Source organism: Melozone crissalis, unplaced genomic scaffold (assembly GCF_028551555.1).
Source record: "Melozone crissalis strain CALT ecotype California unplaced genomic scaffold, PUWL_Pcris_2 ptg000041l_1, whole genome shotgun sequence".
NCBI lineage: Eukaryota > Metazoa > Chordata > Aves > Passeriformes > Passerellidae > Melozone > Melozone crissalis.
The window spans coordinates 3,807,457-3,824,296 of record NW_026535819.1 but is presented as its reverse complement, the minus strand read 5'-3'; the positions used below and the strand labels follow the sequence as shown (position 1 = coordinate 3,824,296).

General features: G+C 55.2%; 2 protein-coding genes across 3 annotated transcripts; one reads left to right on the top strand and one right to left on the bottom strand.

The window, feature by feature from the left end:
• The first annotated feature begins 361 nt into the window (after positions 1 to 361).
• Positions 362 to 8,681, top strand: CACFD1 (calcium channel flower domain containing 1). Of its 2 annotated transcripts, XM_054284465.1 has the most exons (5): positions 362 to 700; positions 5,264 to 5,336; positions 5,740 to 5,865; positions 5,972 to 6,079; positions 6,683 to 8,681. In XM_054284465.1, exons 1-5 carry the CDS (start codon positions 565 to 567, stop codon positions 6,774 to 6,776), a joined length of 537 nt encoding a protein of 178 aa, XP_054140440.1. In that variant the 5' UTR covers positions 362 to 564; the 3' UTR covers positions 6,777 to 8,681. The 2 variants fall into 2 exon arrangements, with proteins under 2 accessions (XP_054140440.1, XP_054140439.1); XM_054284464.1 differs by lacking the exon at positions 362 to 700 and having other exon boundaries at positions 3,905 to 5,336.
• Positions 8,682 to 11,651: 2,970 nt separating this feature from the next.
• SLC2A6 (solute carrier family 2 member 6) lies at positions 11,652 to 16,105 on the bottom strand. The gene is made up of 10 exons (XM_054284405.1): positions 16,005 to 16,105; positions 15,350 to 15,512; positions 14,895 to 15,101; positions 14,096 to 14,195; positions 13,361 to 13,572; positions 13,072 to 13,224; positions 12,676 to 12,784; positions 12,273 to 12,446; positions 11,890 to 12,035; positions 11,652 to 11,807 (listed from the first exon to the last, which is right to left on the bottom strand). Exons 1-10 carry the CDS (start codon positions 16,103 to 16,105, stop codon positions 11,652 to 11,654), a joined length of 1,521 nt encoding a protein of 506 aa, XP_054140380.1.
• Positions 16,106 to 16,840: the final 735 nt, after the last annotated feature.

Sequence of the window (16,840 nt, the reverse complement as noted above, 5' to 3'; positions counted from 1 at the left end):
CTCTTATCTGGAGAGCAGGATTTTGCAACAGCGTTCAGTTCCCGTCAGTGGGAAGGATTCCCGTTTCCCTTTCTGGAAAACAGAGGATTCCTGTCTCCCTTTCTGGAAAACAGAGGATTCCTGTTTCCCTTTCTGGAAAACAGAGCATTCCTGTTTCCCTTTCTGGAGCAGCAAACACTGCCTTGCCTGGATAACAACACCCAGTTGTTCCCGGGGGCACCCAGAGCTGGAGTGAGGTGCTGGCTGTGCCTGTGCTGATGAATATGAGCAGCAGAGCTCTGCCCACAGCCTTTTAATGCAGTGACATCAAAGGCAAAGCCCTGCCTGCTGCCGGGGGGGACCCACAATGCAGCTCGAGCCGGCCGTGGAGCAGCTCCAGGCCCGCTGGCATCACCGCTCTGCAGCCAGCCAGCCTCCATTGTCAGCCCTGGGGGGCCAGCCCTGCATGGGCGCACGGGCACAGGCCCAGGCCTGCCTGTAGGGGCTGTCCCCGGGGCTGGCTGCACCAGGGGGTGACACCTGGGGGCTCAGGTGGGCGGCAGGAGCCCCCGGCAGCGGGGGGAGATGAGCTCGCAGGATGAGCAGCTCCCAGCAGAAGCAGCAGCAGCAGCAGAAGCCCCCGAGGCAGCAGCGGCCGATGAGGGCATGACCTGGTGGTACAGGTGGCTCTGTAGGATTGCCGGGGTCATCGGGGGCATGTGTGAGTATCCCCTCCCCTCTGTGTGCCCCCTCCTGCATGACAGAGCTCCTGTCGCGGTCCTGACCCCGTTTTGGGGTCCTGACCCCGTTTTGGGGTCATATTGGCTGTGACATGAAGGGGTTTTGGGGTGATGGGTTGTGCCAGCTCTGGGCGCTGGTTTGCTGTGTTTGGGGCAGAAGGGAGAGCGGTGGCTGTGCCTGCAGCAAGGTGGGTTCAGCTGCCCATGAGGGATGTGCCCTGTGCCCACTGAGCCCATGAGGGATGTGCTCTGTGCCCACTGAGCCCACCAGGGATGTGCCCTGTGCTCACTGAGCCCACCAGGGATGGGCTCTGTGCCCACTGAGCCCACCAGGGACGTGCTGGGTGCCCACTGAGCCCACCAGGGATGTGCCCTGTGCCCACTGAGCCCACCAGGGATGGGCTCTGTGCTCACTGAGCCCACCAGGGATGTGCCCTGTGCCCACTGAGCCCACCAGGGATGGGCTCTGTGCTCACTGAGCCCACCAGGGATGTGCTTTGAGCCCATCAGGGATGTGCTCTGTGCTCACTGACCCTGCTGAACTTTGGCACCCACAGCAGGACGTCACAGGGCAATCTGCAAATCCCTGAGGTTCTTCTTGGCTGTGGCACTCCCTGGCAGTGATGGGAGCAGCAGCTGAGCTCTGGTGCCTGGCAGGCAATTTAGATGGTTTTACTATGAGCACCAGGCTCAGGTCAGGTCAGGGATGGAAGAATGGCCACAGGGTTTGGTTCATCCTGTTTGATTTTGGGTGTTTATATGTTCCTACAACTTGTTTTTTTTCCCCCATCCTGACTGTCAGAGCATGTTTCCCACTGCTCCTGTTGCTGATTGCAGAAGGCCTGCCCATGAGTTTTGCTGAAGGTGAAGAATGGTTTGGGTTTGTGCTGTTTGCTTTTAAGGGCTTTGGTAGGACACAGAGAACGGAGCTGCAGACGCAGAGTGAGTTGGCTGAGCTCAGAATTACCTGCTGCTGAAAAAAATTTTCCCAGGGAAAGAGTCTCAGCAAGTTTGCCAGAAATCAGCCTGTCCTGGAGTGCTGTTTTGCTACATTCTGTGGAGAGATTAATAGCTCTTAAAAGCAGGAGGGACTGTTATGACCGCTTAGTCTGATCTCCTGCAGAGCACAGGATGGAGAATTTCTCCTGCTTCAGGTCCACGACTTCAAGTTAAACAAGAAGGTTTCTCAGCCAGTGCAATCAGCTCTGATTTATTCCATCAGCTGGAGCTTTGTGTCTGATCACCCTCTCCCCCTGCCTGCCCCTTCCCATGCCTGCCTTTTGCCTTGGGGCTGGGCTGCACAACCCCACCATGTTCTTGGAGCTGACATTTGCACCCTGTGGTATCACTGGGCAGTCTCCTCTAAGCCCTTTTTGGCCAGGCTGGTAAAACATGTGCTGCTCTCACCGTTCCATGTGCTAGGTGCTGAAATGCTGGAGGTGTGACAGGATTTGGTGGGACTGCTCCGCACACCCTGTGCCCTGCCGGAGGCCCCCGCGCTCCTGGCCCGGCCAGCAGCCAGGAGAACCAGCTGGGAAGTGTCTGTGGAGCAGGTCCCAGGTGGGGGTTCAGAGGAGCAGCTTCTTTCCCACGGGCTGTGGCTGTAGCAGGAGCCTCAGCACTGTTCCTGCAGTTTTATCCCATGCAGAACTCGGGGTGATGTGGATGGAGGGTGAAGAGCTGGTGAGTCATGCTGGTGGCACTGCCAGCCTCGTGCTACAGCAGCTTGTGAGTGGCTTGAAAGTGCAAATTTCTTCTTTTTCCCTCTCTGTCTTTGTGTTTCAAAGCAGCTGAATTATACTTGGATTATTTTCCCAACCTTTTGTTCACAGCTCTGCGACCTCGTGGCTTGTTTTTACAGGAAAGATGAGAGTTTTATGTCTTTGGGTGAGTCTGGGAGAAGCTTTTGGAAGAAGAGCCAGGTTCTTAACAGGGTTTGCCAAAGATTTGGGGAGTGACAGCTGGCTCTGGAGCCCTGTCTCTTTATCAGGCAGAGAATGAGGCACAAACTCTCCTTATGAACAGGGAAAAGGGGGATTGTGGAAAAAACAACCAGTGCCCCATGGTACCAACACTCCTCTTCAAAATGCTGCTTGTTCAGCACCACCTTGTTGAAGGTGGATGGTTTGGAGAAGAGATGATGAATAAACCAGCAAGGCTGGAGTTTGCTGTTGTTCTCAGAGCTCGCTGTGAAAGAACAGAACTAATTTATAAGTTTTGTGAGCAACTGGATTGTAATGCTGCTACAGGGCTGGATTATTTCTTACAGAAGGAAAAATTCCCTCAGAAAGGAAGAGAAACTTCGTTAGCGGAGGTGAGACCAGCAGACAACATCTGCCACATGCAAACACCTGCAGCCACAGCTTGCTTCAGCCAGAAAAATCCAAGGGCTGGAGCAAGAACCAGACAGACAAGGTTCAGGATCCCTTTCTGGCTCCTGCACACGCTGGCTTGGTGACCTTGGCCAAGTCCCTTCTCTCTTTGTGTTCCTGTTTGTAATGGGACGAGGAGAGTCTGTGGCTTTTGTAAAACACTCCAGGAGCAAAAATAGGCTTGTGTTGAGGACAGTGACCAGCTGCTGGAAATGAATAGAGCCTTTGTAGTGAAGGGTGTCCTTCCCCCCTCATTTTAGCTCCCAGTTATTTGTGCTTCCTCAGGGATTCAAGATGGGACAGCAGTTAAACAAATGGCAGAACTGTCTGTCTCCCATAGCTTACGTGCCACAGAGCATTATCTGTGTTTTAACCCTGTTGTTAGGCCTCTGTTCGAAAGAAAATATTTTAAAAACAAATTTTGGCTTGGCAGGGGTGGGATCAGCTCCTGCCCTGGTGGGACAAGGATGTACCAGGCTGTGTGGGACCAGCAGCTCTGCAAAGGAGACCCAAGGTCACCGAGTTGTCCTGTGGCTGTTGGCAGCAGCTCTGGGGGCAGTGCTCCTGTGATCCCAAACCTTTGACTCCTTTCCTGCTGCTCCTGCTGACGTGGGGCTTGCTCAGCTCTGCTTCCTGGGTCATTAGTCCTCTGCCAACCAGGCTGGTTGCTGAGCCAGGACTGCTGCAGGGACACGGTGCTGCAGGGTTGTTTTGGAGTGTTTGGGGACAAAACCGAACCAGAAACCTGGCAAAACAACCCCTGGTTAGTTTGATTAGGGAAAAAAAAAAAAAAACTTGCTTGGAAAAGAACATTCTGCTTCTCTTGGTTTGTTGTGTGGTGGAGACCTGCTGGGAACTGCCTGAACCTCTGTACTCTGCTGGAATCCTGTTTGCCATTGCTCCTCTCCAGCTGTTTGCACCCGTGACCATGAACAGATCACCTCACCCCCGTGCCTCAGTTTCCCCTGGGGACAGTGACAGTGGAACCTGTGGCATGGGAGGGTGAGAAGTGCCCTTGGAGCACAGACATTAGCACAACCTCTGGAATATCCCCTCTGCTAGCTGATCTTGTTCTTGCAGGACTCTACAAAAGATTTTGGGTCCTGTGGGCTTAGTTCTAGGAAGTGTTAAAAAATAGTGGGTTTTGGTATTTCCTAAGACCAGGAGGTCATTTGCTTATGGGATGACCTTCAATCTGTCCTGTCACTGCCTGCAATTCTGCTTCCCAGCCTGGTAAACAAGGATAACTATTTTTAACGGAACTTTGAGGATTCAGCAGTGACTGCTTAAAAGAAACCTTGCAAGCATGTGCCAGGCTTTTGAAGGTCAGGGCTGCTCACAGCAGCTCTGCTCAGGGATCCCCTGAACAGACACCCAAAACCCTCAGTCCAGGGCTGGTTTCATCCTCAGAGAGGGGCTGTGCTGCTCTCCATCATCCCCAAGATAGCCTTTAAAGGCTGTAGAATCCATTTTAGGTGGAGTTTTACAGTGTGATGATGTTTGCTGAGGTGTGTCTCCTGCCCTCCCAGCTGAGCTCGAGTTCCTGGTGCCAGCTGCAGCCCTGGCAGAGGGAAGGGCCCATATCAGGTGCCAGGAACACTCTGCAAGTTTAATGAGGCAGCAGGGAGGTGGGTGCAGCTCAGCTCAGTCACTGCTGCCTGGTTCCTCTCCCTGAGTTACAGAGCCAGGAGCACTGGGGTTATTTTGGGCTTTATTCACTTCCTTTTGTATTACCAGAGACCCCAACCTGGCTTTTTTCTGCCCATCTCTGGTGAAGCTGCACAGAACCAGCAGTGAGTGGCAGAGCTGTGTTCACCTCTGCTGTATTTATTATCTTCCTGTGTGCAAGCCATGTTTCTGCTGAACTTGCCCTGTGCTGCTCAGAGGTGGAACCTGCTGGCACTGTTTGTCTACCTTGGCACATAAAATCCCAGGTGCACATCCTGGGCTCCATGTGGAAGCAAATATTGTTCTACACAAGGGAAATAATTGTTGGAACAGCACTCAGAGCAAAAGGATACCAGAGGAGGGCTCTTCCCTGCATTCCAGGCTCATTTTGGGCCACCAGACCTTTCTACCCGCCATCCTGTGCTGCCCTGCAGTGCCCACAGCTGCTGGCCAAGGGCATTCAGTGTTGGTCATGGTGGTCACTGAAAACCTATTTCTTTCCAGCCTGTGCCATTTCTGGTCTCTGGAACTGTGTCACCATCAACCCCCTGAACATCGCAGCTGGCGTGTGGATGATGTGAGCAGGTTTATTTTCATTTTCCTGCTGGGAGGGAGGCATTGTTAACCAGACCCCACTGAGGGGGGCAAAGCTGCCCTGCTTGGGCAGTGGATGGGAGTGAAACATCCACCAGGCTCTGGGAATTGCCAGGCAGGTTGAGATGTTAGGTTTATTCTGTTTATATTATTTCTTTATGCATTTTTAGGTAAATACTGAGATACCCTTGTCCAAAATAAATCTGGGGCAGCAGGGCTTGGAAATTATCAAGAACTGAGGGGGGAGCAGAGCAGGGCCTGGCCTCACCATTCCCCTCACCTGCACGGAGCATGGAATATCTGCTCTCTGTGGGCCTGAGGGGCATTGCTGACCCCCAAATTGGTGCCTAATGGCAGGATTAACTCTGGTTTGCTCTCTTCTGGAGGCTCAACGCCTTCGTGCTGTTCCTGTGTGAGGCCCCTTTCTGCTGCCAGTTCATCGAGTTCGCCAACGCCGTGGCCGCCAGGGCCGACCGGCTGCGGGCCTGGCAGAAAGCAGCTTTCTACTGCGGGTGAGGATGCTCCTGAGGGCTCATGGTGGGCACACCCCGGGGAAAGAACACCCCTGCAGCCCCTGGGGAGCGGGACCCTGCTCTGAGGGCTGCCCCTGTCTTGCAGCATGGCCGTGTTCCCCGTCATACTCAGCCTGACGCTGACCACGCTCCTGGGCAACGCCATCGCCTTCGCCACCGGCGTGCTCTACGGAATGTCGGCCCTGGGAAAGAAGTAAGAGAGGTTCAGGTGCTCGGGGAGGGCAGGGAAAGGGGGAGATGGAGCTCCAGAGCTGCCCCATCTGCCTCCCTAAGGCTCTGCTTTGCTGGTGCACAAACCGTGCTGAGGTGTGAGTGTGGATCATTCCACGTTCTCCCTCATGGCAGAGAAAATCTCCCTCACCTCAGGGCCCTGTGAGGGGAGGTCATGGGAGCTGCTGAAGCTCTGAGTTTTGGGGGTTCTGAGGGCCCCACCCTTCTGCCCTGTGAGGGGAGATCCTGGAGACTGCTGAAGCACTGAGTTTTCGGAGTTTTGAGGGTCCCATCCTTCTGCCCTGTGAGGGAAGGTTCTGGGGCCTGAAGCTTTGAGTTTTTGGGAGTTCTGAGGGTCCCACTGTTCTGCCCTGTGAGAGAAGGTCCTGGGGGCTGCTGAAGCTCTGAGTTTTGGGGGTTCTGGGGGTCCCACCCTTCTGTCTGCAGCTGTTGGGTGGAAGGGCCCAGCTTTGGGGGTTGGAGAGGGCCAGCAAGTGTGGTTTGACCCCTGGAATCTCTTGGCATGGAGAGGCAGCCCCAGCTGGGACAGTCCCTGCCATGCCCACGCTGTCCCTTGTCCCCACAGGGGAGATGCCATCTCCTACGCCCGCATCCACCAGCAGCAGAAGCAGATGGATGAAGAGAAGCTGACGGGGAGCCTGGAGGGACAGGCTCTCTGAAGGACACGAGCTCTGGGTGGCATCTCCTGGACATAGTGAAGATGTGGAAATCTCCTCTGCCCTTCCCTCTGTCCTCTTGATGCCCTGCTACACCACTATGTCCCTGGACACTGCAGCAAGTGGGAATCTCAGGGGCTGGGGCAGGCTGTGTCCTTTCCTCACACCAGCAGCCAGACCTCGGCACGTCTCTCCTTCTCTCCTCAGCTCTCAACCCAAACAGTGCCCCTATTTTTTAATATTTTCTTTTCTTTTTGCTGCAGAGGTGCTGGCTCTCTGAGTGCTGCTTTCACAACTTTCACAACCTTTTATTTTTTTTCTGGACTACCCTCTGGATGGGTGAGGAGGGACAGAGGACCTGCCAGTGCAGGTTTCATGTCTTAGCAACACTCCCTGGGATGGCCCTTCCCAGGTACAACACCTAAACCCCCCTGGTGCTTAACCTTGATCTTCTTCCACTGTTTTATTTATGGGACCAAGCACTGGAGGCATCACTGCACAGGAAAGGATTTCCAGCAAAAATCCATCAAAAGATAAAATCCATCTCTTCAAGGGAGCTGCCAGAGCTGCTGGGCAGATCCTGGGACATCCAAAGCACAGTCCCTGCTTCCTCTGGATACAGCTACAGGCAGTGACTGCCATTTACTTGAATTATGAGAATTAATTACTTTGTCTTAATAAGGGCACTTTTCTTAAGCTTCACTCTTTTATTGGGGCAGAAGGGAAACAATATTTGCTGTACCTCAGCTGAAAAGGATGTTGTTTCTTGAGCCAAGTGGGATTTTTTGCTGGTGTGAGGGTCACTGATGAGCAGGAGCATTCCTGCCTTGTGAGCCTGGGACTCTGCATCCCTCTGTGAAGGGACCTACTCTGCTCTGGTACAGCCTTTGTCTTTGGGATTGTGGTTTTTGCATTAATCCTGAGCAGGTTTTGTATGGGAAGGTGGCACAACTTCCCTGTGCAAACAGAGAGGAGGCTGTACCATTTCAGTGTGGACAGCTGGGATGTTTTAATTTGCTATTCCAGGCTCCTTCTGTGGTTTTCACACTGCATTTTCTGTTTGCTTTGTACCATGCAGTACAAAACTGCTCACTAAGTCCAGATCCCCCTCTTCTCACCCCAGTTTGTCCTGGGGATTTTAATTTATTTGATTTTTATATGGTTGCTTTTTGTTTTCATTAGGAAAAAGGGGAATAATTTATTTCTAGTTATTTAAGTACTTTAATGGGACTCATTTTCTCTGGATATGGGAGAAAGGAGTGCTCTGTTTCCTGTCCTTCACAGGGCTGCCTCATTTCACCAGGGGTCTCTGAACCCAGGGACAGCCCTGGCTGCTGCAAAATCCAATTTCAGCCTTCAGAGTGTTTCTCAGATTCTTCAAAAAGAGTGTGTTGTCCTTTGACCCCTTTGTCTTGTTCTGGGCCACAAGCTTGACAAACTGTGTTTTCCCCCTCTTCTGGGAGAGAGAAGGGAGGAAAACTGGGCTGTAACTGCTGGACTGGGACAGCCACCAGCACTGTGTCCCCCTGTTTGAATCCTTGGGTATAGAGGGCTTGTGCTGTGCTCTGAGAAATGCTGCTGGAGGCTCAGTGCTGTCTGTCTGTCTGCCAGAGGGGTCTGTCCATGCTGAAAACTCTCCTCAAACCCTGCCCTTCCTCAAGCTGCTGGCTCCTGTGAGCTGCTGCTTCTTCCCTGGAGCTCAGGAGCTGTGAGGATTCCAGGATTTCCTGGATGTGGGCACCCTTTTTGTGCAAAGCCCCTTTCCCCCCACCTTTGAATTGGGATTGCTCCAACACCCCTTGTCTGGGGTGCAGAGCAGGCACCACCAGCCTGGGTTTTTTCCATAAAGGAAGGTTTTTTTCCCTCAAAGCTGTGCTGGTTTGGAGCCCCCAGCCCTTGGCTGATCCCTGGGGCCATGCAGGAGGAATGGGGGGTATTCCTGAGGGAAAAACTTCTGGGTGCTGCAGGGGCAGAGCCCTGCCTCAGGAATGGGCACAGCCTTTGATTTCAGGGGTGTGTGGGGAGTTCTGTAGTGTTTAGTAGAGGAATGTTGCAGACTGATGCATGTCAGTGTCTCTGGTAGTGACAGCTTTGCTCTGTGAGTAGTTCTGCAGTAGCTTTAGTGTCAGGAGGCCAAAGGCAAAGCAGAGCTCAAGGGCTGAGACTTCCAGGGTGCTCTGAGGGAGCACAGAGCTGGTGGGACCCTCATCTGCCTCTCCTCCTGCATGGTCCTGGGGCTGGGGCAGGTGGGTGCTGCTCCAGGGCACCTGCAGGGCCCACTCTGCTCCTGGGCACCAAGGCAGGAGACCCAGCTGTGCTGTCACAGTGTTCTGTGGCAGCAGGGTGTGACCCTGGGGCTGAGGCAAGGGAGAAATGTGCATCAATCTGCCACCATGAGAGGGTGGCAAAGCTCAGTGAGCTGAAAGTGGGCCTCAAGGACTCCCCTGACGGAGCTGGGCTGGAGCCTTTGGCCACAGTGCTTGAAGTGTCTGTGCTGCCTTCACTGGAGGTGTCTCAGATCCAAGGGTGGTGACTCCTACGAGGACCTGTCTGGAGTGGGAACCCTTGGGAATTTTGGCTGTCTGCTGCAGCAGGAACCAAGCCAGACACTGCCAGACAGGCTTGGTGACACCACTCTGGCTTGTAAGAGCTGTAGTGACATCAGTGCATGGTCTCACCCACGTGTGGGCCTGTTGGTGGAGATAAGAAGAGCTTTAGAGTAGAGTAGCATCCCAGTAGTTAATGCCAGTGCATGGTGGCTGTTAGTTGTGTTTAGAGGCACCCTCGGGGTGCTTGGAGCTGTGTGAGGACAAATGAAGTTCAAACCCTGCTCTGGAGGTTTCACAGGCTGAACCCAACCCCTGCTGAGGGCATGCAGGAGGGATGGCTGATCCAGAGGGGCTCTGTGGAGCTGGGTCTGCTCTCCAGGCCTTGGAAAGGAGATGGTGTGAGGGCTCAGGGGGTGACATGCTGAGGACAGAGAGCTGGAAGGACCCCTGGGGAGCAGTGGCCTGTCACACACCAGTCACCAGGGCAGGTTTGTGCACTGTGCCACTCTTCCATGCCTCTGCCACTCATGTGTGGCAGCTCTGTGTCCCCTGGGGCTGCCCATGGGGCGTGAAGAGCAGGGCAGAGCTCGCTGCTCTGTAACACCCATCGATTCTCTGTGAGTGCAGTGAATAAAAACACCATTCTACCTCTGGAAAGAGCCACTGTGATTTCTCACACTCCAAAGGTTGTAGCAAAAGCCCTGGGACTCGCTGTGCTGGAGGAAGGAGGTCACTCAGCAAATGCTCCTCCAGTGGGGTTCTCTCAGGAGCTGGAGTCCAACCTCGTTTCCTAGTGGGGCATTTCCTCCTTAGGCTGAGCCCTGGGAAGCTCAATTCATCTCTGTCATTTTTTTCCTCAGGAAAAAAACATCCACTGTCTTCAGGGAAGGGTTTCACTGAAGTGAAGGTATCAAGAGCTGGTCCCTAGCCATGTGAGAAAGAGAATGCTCGAGCACAGGGCTGCCAGAAATCCTGATCTTCAGAAAGTCAGTGGAAACCAGAGGCTCTTGAGACCTCTTGTAGTCAGGCCATGCTTAGAAAAAGTTGTGTTCCAGCCAGGGCTGAACATCTTTCTGGAAAAGGGTCTCAGCAGCAAAGGGTAGGTTTAATACTGAATGTTTTCTGTGTTTTTTATTTTGGCCCACCACTCTCCCTCTGTCGTAGGCTGTTTTAAATTAATGCTGTGATAAAGCACATCTTCTCCTAGGTGATTTCTCATCTCCTGCTGCAGGAGATCAGAATGGCAGCTGGCACATCTGGAGGGCTGGCTCAGGCATGCTGTTTTACCCCCTGCTTCCTCAGGACAGGAGGCTGAATATCCCAGGAATAGCCCTCAGGGTGCCAAGTGCATCTCAGGAGCTTGGACAAATGCTTGGGCACATCCTGTCCCAGCTCAGCCTTGTGCCTCTGCCCTTTTGGGAGGAGCCAGGCTGGACTGAGCAAGGCCATTTGTTCCTCACAGCCATAACCACCTCCTGCAGCCGTGTTTTACCTCGGGTTAGCTCTAAAAAATAATTATAAAAGGTTCTTGATCTTGCAGGACACACAGGAAAGGGGTAAGACTGATTTGCTACTAACTATGCAGTTGAAATCTCAAAGTGATGGAGGTGGAGGCACATCCACCTCCCTCTTTGTGTGGTGGGAAGGACCCACCCCAGCACAAAGTGTTGTCAGTACTCACTGTGTCTTTCCCACAGGGAATCACTTGCACTACAGCTGGATGTTTGTCTGTTCCCACTCTTTTGTCCTGGGTTTTCTTTGTGAACTGTATTTGGTCTTGTTCATTAGGCTTCTAGTGTAATGTGTGTTTTTAGAGCAATAAAATGCGGCAGCTTTTTATACAAATGATCTGTCTCTGCCTCTTTCACGGTCCTTGAGTGCCTGAGACTGCTCTGGGGAGCTGCAGGCTGCTGTGCTCCCCTTGCCTCAGTCCTGCTCTGCCTCTCCCATCCCTCCCTTCTCTGCAAATCAAGGCAATGTCCTGCAGTTGGAGGCAAAACTGTTTTATTCTTGCAGCTACATGATGAGCTTTTGCTGTAAACTCAGCTCCAGCCAAGCCCTCAGACCCTCAGTCTGCTGAGCAAAGGGCAACCACAGTCTCCTGCCCACACTGTTATTCTTCCAGGACACCTTCATCTCCAGCCTGGCCCTGCTGGTGACCTGCTCCCATCCCAAGGGTTGACAGGAGGAGAAGGTAAAGTTCCAGCTGGCAACTTCTGCAGCCAGAGCAAGGTGATCACTGCTGCCCTTTCCTGTCCCACACGGAGCTCCAGCCTCCACTTCCAGCAGCACAAGTTTGCTTCGCCCTCAGCCTGGGCAAGGGCAGCTCCTACCTCAGGAAGGACCTCCTGCCAGTCCTGAAAAAGGCCTCAATCTGCTCCAGGGACCTGCCTTTGGTTTCAGGGACACAGCAGCCTGTGAATAAGATGTTCCCAGCACTGATGACAGCGAAGAACAGGAAGGGCACCTCAAGGCCGAAGGCATTCTGGAAAGGAGCAGAAAGCAGCTGTGAGCTGGTGCAGAGAGGGGCTGGGAGGGGCTGCTGGACACCCCCAGGCAGTACCCACCACGACTGGGAGGAAGAACTGGGTCAGGGTGAAGGCTGTCAGCCAGCTCACGAGCACACAGAGGCCCGAGGCGACCCCACGGGCTTTGAGAGGGAGAATCTCCGACATCAGCAGCCAAGTGATGGGGCCCCAGCCCATGGCATAACCTGCAGGAGAGGAGGGGAGGGGATCAGGCCTTGAAGATCACTGAGGAGTGCAGAAGAACCCTGAGCAATCATTATCCCTCCCATTCATGTCATTCCTCATGCCACCTTTCTTGCTCTTCCAGGGACATCTGCCTTCCTTCCCCCTCCAACCCCAATCTCCTTGTACCACGTCACCCTGCCTTGGATGAGAAACACCCTCCCCTGGCTGGTAGCCAGTCCTGTGCCCTCTGCACCTACCCATGATGAAGAACATGGTTGCCAGGAGCGGGATGAGGGTGATGTAGTTTGTTGGCTCAGCAGGGAGGTTGGCAGAGCTCGCCAGGGTGGTGTTGGCCACGGTGCCGTTGTGAGAAGCTGGCTCAAAGTGGATGTAGAGCCCCATGGTCAGGTTGGAGACCAACATGACACCAGCTGTGGAGAGAGGCAGCAGCACAGTGAGAATGAGGGGTGAGTGATTCCACTCCTGGGAATGCCTCTGCTGAGGAGCTGAAGCACCACCAAGGGAAAAAGACCTCCCTGCCTCCCTTCCTGAGCCCTGTAGGGCTGAAATTTCCACTCCTGCACACTTGCAGAGCTCCTGAAAATCCTTCAATAGGAGCTTCCCTTGGGAACACAGTGGGAGAAGTGGAGAGAGCCATACCTGATACAAACAGGAGAATCTTCCTGCCAGCTTTGTCCATGGACACAGCAGCGATGACCACTGCGGACAGTCGCACCAGGCCGACCAGAGCTGCATCATACTCTGCTTTCTGCAAAAAACCCATGGGGAAGCTGAGCTGGGGGAAGGGACAAGTGCCTACAGCTGCTGAGGGCTTGGCCAAGGCTGTTCTCCCAGTAGGAGACTGGAGATGATGAGCCTGAACTCAGAGGAGGAGCAGGGACACAGTGGGGCCAGTCCTGCTCCCTGTCCTCCCTCAGCCTTTTGCAGGGCAGATCCTTTAAAAAAGAGTTTTATGTCTGTAGGGAAGTGGGAGCGTTGGGCAACCCTCACTGAGGGCCCAGGCAGCCCGAGCAGGAACTGAAACCCAGGGCTCACCAGGATGACAGATGTTTTCTTGAATATTGGCTGCAGGTACACGAGGATGCAGGTGACCCCCGAGAGCTGCTGCAGGAACCTCATCAGCCCTGAAATCAGGATGGGCTTGTAAAGAAAGGGGTCCTTGAGCTCAGCACAGGTAACCCGACGGCTCTGGGGGGCACAAAGGCAGAAACACAAAGTGAGAACCTCTGGGAGCCATCTGGCATCCAGAGGGTGGCTGAAGAGTTGCCCAGGGGATGGATTTTGCAGTTTTCATGTTATTTCTGCCCATGCTGAACTTCCTCACCTGCTTCCTCACGCTGTCCTTGATCTGCTCATATTCCCGGGCATAATCTGTGTCCTGACCCCTCAGCCAGCACAGGGAGCCCAGGGCCTCCTCCTCCTTGCCCTGGGAGAGCAGGAACCGGGGCGAGTTGGGCATGAAGCAGAGCAGGAGGACCATGGCAAGCACCGGCACCTCCCCGGCCACGGCCAGCCAGCGCCAGTCCAGGACCAGCCCTGCCAGAGCAGCACAGTTAGGGGAAAACCACTCAGGAATGGGTGTCCTGGCCTTGCCTCCACCTGAGCACCCCAATGATTTCATTTAATAAACACAGCAGGAAAAACAGTAATAACAAAAAATATATTTTGAATGTATTCTCTCCTATTTCAGCAGCATTTCCAGCAGTATGATATGGGGAAATTCCAGCAAATCTGAGAGTATCCAGCAAGATCCTGCCACAACCAGGGCATGTGCTGGCAGATGATGCACAGGGATATCATTGTGTGCTGCCCTCGAGCATGGGCAAAACCTCATCAGGACCTGGATCTGTGGGCACAGCGATGGCCACAGGTCCATGTGGGCTATGGATTCATCCCTCAGAGCACACACACCAGGAGGGCAAGGGGCATGAATGACCTGTCCTCAGCTGGTGGTGGGTATGAGTGGAACAAGCCCTCGCCTGCTGAGAAGGTTCTTTATTTTAAGCTCCCACTCCCCAGAGTGTTGCCCTGGCCACTGGGATACCACAGAGACACTTACCCAGAGCATACAAGACAAGGGAGCCCAGCACTGCCATGATCTGGGGACAGGCACCCAGCATCCCCCTGACCCCCGGGTGGGAGATCTCCGAGATGTAAACCTGCACAGGGACAGCACACACTTCACAGAGCTGCAACATCCCCTTGTCACCCACTGCTCCTGCCTGCTGTCACCTCACAGTCACACCCTGTGACCAGAGGAAACCCAAATTGCTGGGGAATTGCCCTCTCGGGGTGGGGACCTGGTGGGTTCTGCTGCTTCAGGCCAGAGGAGGGGACAGCCTGGCCGGCAGCACTGCTTCCCTCCTTCCCCCGGTGTGGGAGAAGTGCTCCAGAGGCTCCGTTACTGGAAAGAGGTGCCCTGGTGTTACTCAACCCCTGCCTTCCCCTCTGTGTGAAACACGAGCCTGCTGTTCGGGAGGAAATAACTGCTGGGAGGAGCAGGGGCTGAGGACCTGCCTTGTCTTTCCTGCGGGCGAGGAAATCCAGCACCAACAGCAGGTACACCCTCCCCAGCCCTGGTGCTGCATCCTCCCCATCCCCGCTCATCCAGACACAGCTCTGGGGCTCTGCTGATGCCTTCGAAAAGCAGCGGAGTGACCCAGCATCATCCCCGGGTCATCCAGGGCACCACAGCACCTGCTGCATCCCCCTGCCATCCACAACACCTCCTGCCCTGCATCCCCCTGCCCATCCACAGCACCTCCTGCCCTGCATCCCCCTACCCATCCAACCCTCCTGCCCCGCATTCCCCTGCCCATCCACAGCCCCTGCTGCCCCGCATTCCCCTGGCACATTACCGGGATGGAGGCAGAGGTCACTCCGCCGGCGTAGCCCGTCAGCACCCGGCCCAGCAGCAGCATCCAGAGGCCCTGGGCTCCTGCCAACAGCGCGTACCCCAGCGCCGAGGGCAGAGCCGAGAACATGATGCTCAGCTTGCGGCCCAGGCAGTCGTTGAGCAGCATCGTGCTGAGCCCGCCCGCCGCCGCTCCCAGCGTGAACACCGACTGTGGGGCATGCGGAGAGAGGGGCTGGGTGAGCCTGGCATCCCTCCGGGCATCCCTGCCTCTGCCCCATCCTGCCCCAGCTCCTTATAACCCCTTCTGTGCGAGCCTGGCATCCCCCCCAGGCATCCCTGGTTCTGCCCCATCCTGCCCCCAGCTCCTTATATCCAGGGCGCTGAGTGAGCCTGGCATCCCCCCCGGGCACCCCCTGGCTCTGCCCGCACCCTGGCCGGGATAACCCCGCTCCTTACCCCGAACCAGGGCGCTGTGTGCTGGTCCAGCCTCAGCGCAGGGCTGGGATGAGCCTCCAGGGCAGGGATGACCGGGGACGGATAAACCAGGGCGAAGCCGAAGCTGAAGTTGCCCAGGACAGCGGCAAACACGGCCAGGTACAGCCGCTTGTTGTGGAGGCTCCTGGAGGAGGCACAGAGGGACAGGGACGTGTTGGGTGCCAGCAGAAACTCAAACTCTGCTTCCCCCAGCCTCTGGTGACAGCCACGGAGGGATTTTCCCGGGGAATGGCTCTGCACAGCCCCAGGCTGGTGGGGTTTCTCTGTGCTAGTGCTTCTCTCTGTGCCAGGCAGTTTTCAGGGGGTTCAACAAAGCGAGAAATGCAGAGGCTGGAGCTGGGCGGCACCATGGACCCAGCTGCAGCTGGTTCATCCCAGCAGAGCAAGGAAAAAGTTCTTTCAAAGCCCCCGTGCCCCCAGCAGGACCTCTTGCCCCCATAAGAGTCACACAAACCCATCAGGCTGCCAAGTGGGCTCCTGCAGCCACCGTGGGCAGGTGAGATTCCATCCCAAAACAGCTCAGCAATTGCAGGAATTTGGAACAGCTCTTCCCCCAGGTCCCCACAGCCCTGGGGATGGGGGGCACAGCCCAGCCTCTGCCCAGCCTGCTCCTCACCTCAGGTACTCCTTGTCGAGCCTCCTGGCAGTGCCCTCGGGGAAGGTGTGGTACGAGGAGCTCGTTTTCCTCACCAGGGGCTCTCGGTCCCTGCTCTCCATGGCCGTGCAGGGCTCTGCTGCTGCTGCTGCTGCTGCTCTCGGGGCGGATGCTGGGGCTGCCCAGGGGAAGAGGAAGAAGAGGAGCTGAAAACGAAAGGGGAGAGGCTGCCTGGCGTTGCCTAATCACAGAAATCTCTGCCTCGTGGGCTTACACCCATCTGCCCCGCAGCAGGAAACTGGGGGGGCCGGAAAACCAGCAGGAGGAGAGCCAGGGGCGACAGTGATGGTGACAGTGATGGTGACAGAGATGCCCTGCAGTCTTCACCCTGCCCAGCCCCACAGACACCAACCCCTCCCACTGCAGGGATGGTCCTCACAGAGCTGGGTTCACCAGCAGAAACGTCTCCCCTTGCTAAGGCCATGTCCCTCCCATTGAGGAATTGGTACCAGTCAGACTGGCCCAGTGCTGCCTCTGTTTACAGGGGAAAATTCCATCTGGGGGAGCCCCCAGAGCCACCCTAGGAAAGGGTTTCCAGTATGGAACAGAGGTGGGGAAGAGGCAGGAGAGGAAAGCAGAGGGAGGTGAACACGGGACGGGCACAGGAGCAGGGGATGGGGATGAAGGGCAGTGATGAGGATGGAAAAGGGGAGAGAGCAGCATCTCTGCCACAATGGGTGGGCACCAGGCTGCCCATGGTGGATTTGCCCTCTCACCCTGCTCCTCCCAACCTCTCAGGGCTCTTTGGGCAGTGTTGTGCTGGGACATCTGCATGTCCAAACTCACACTGTAGGAAA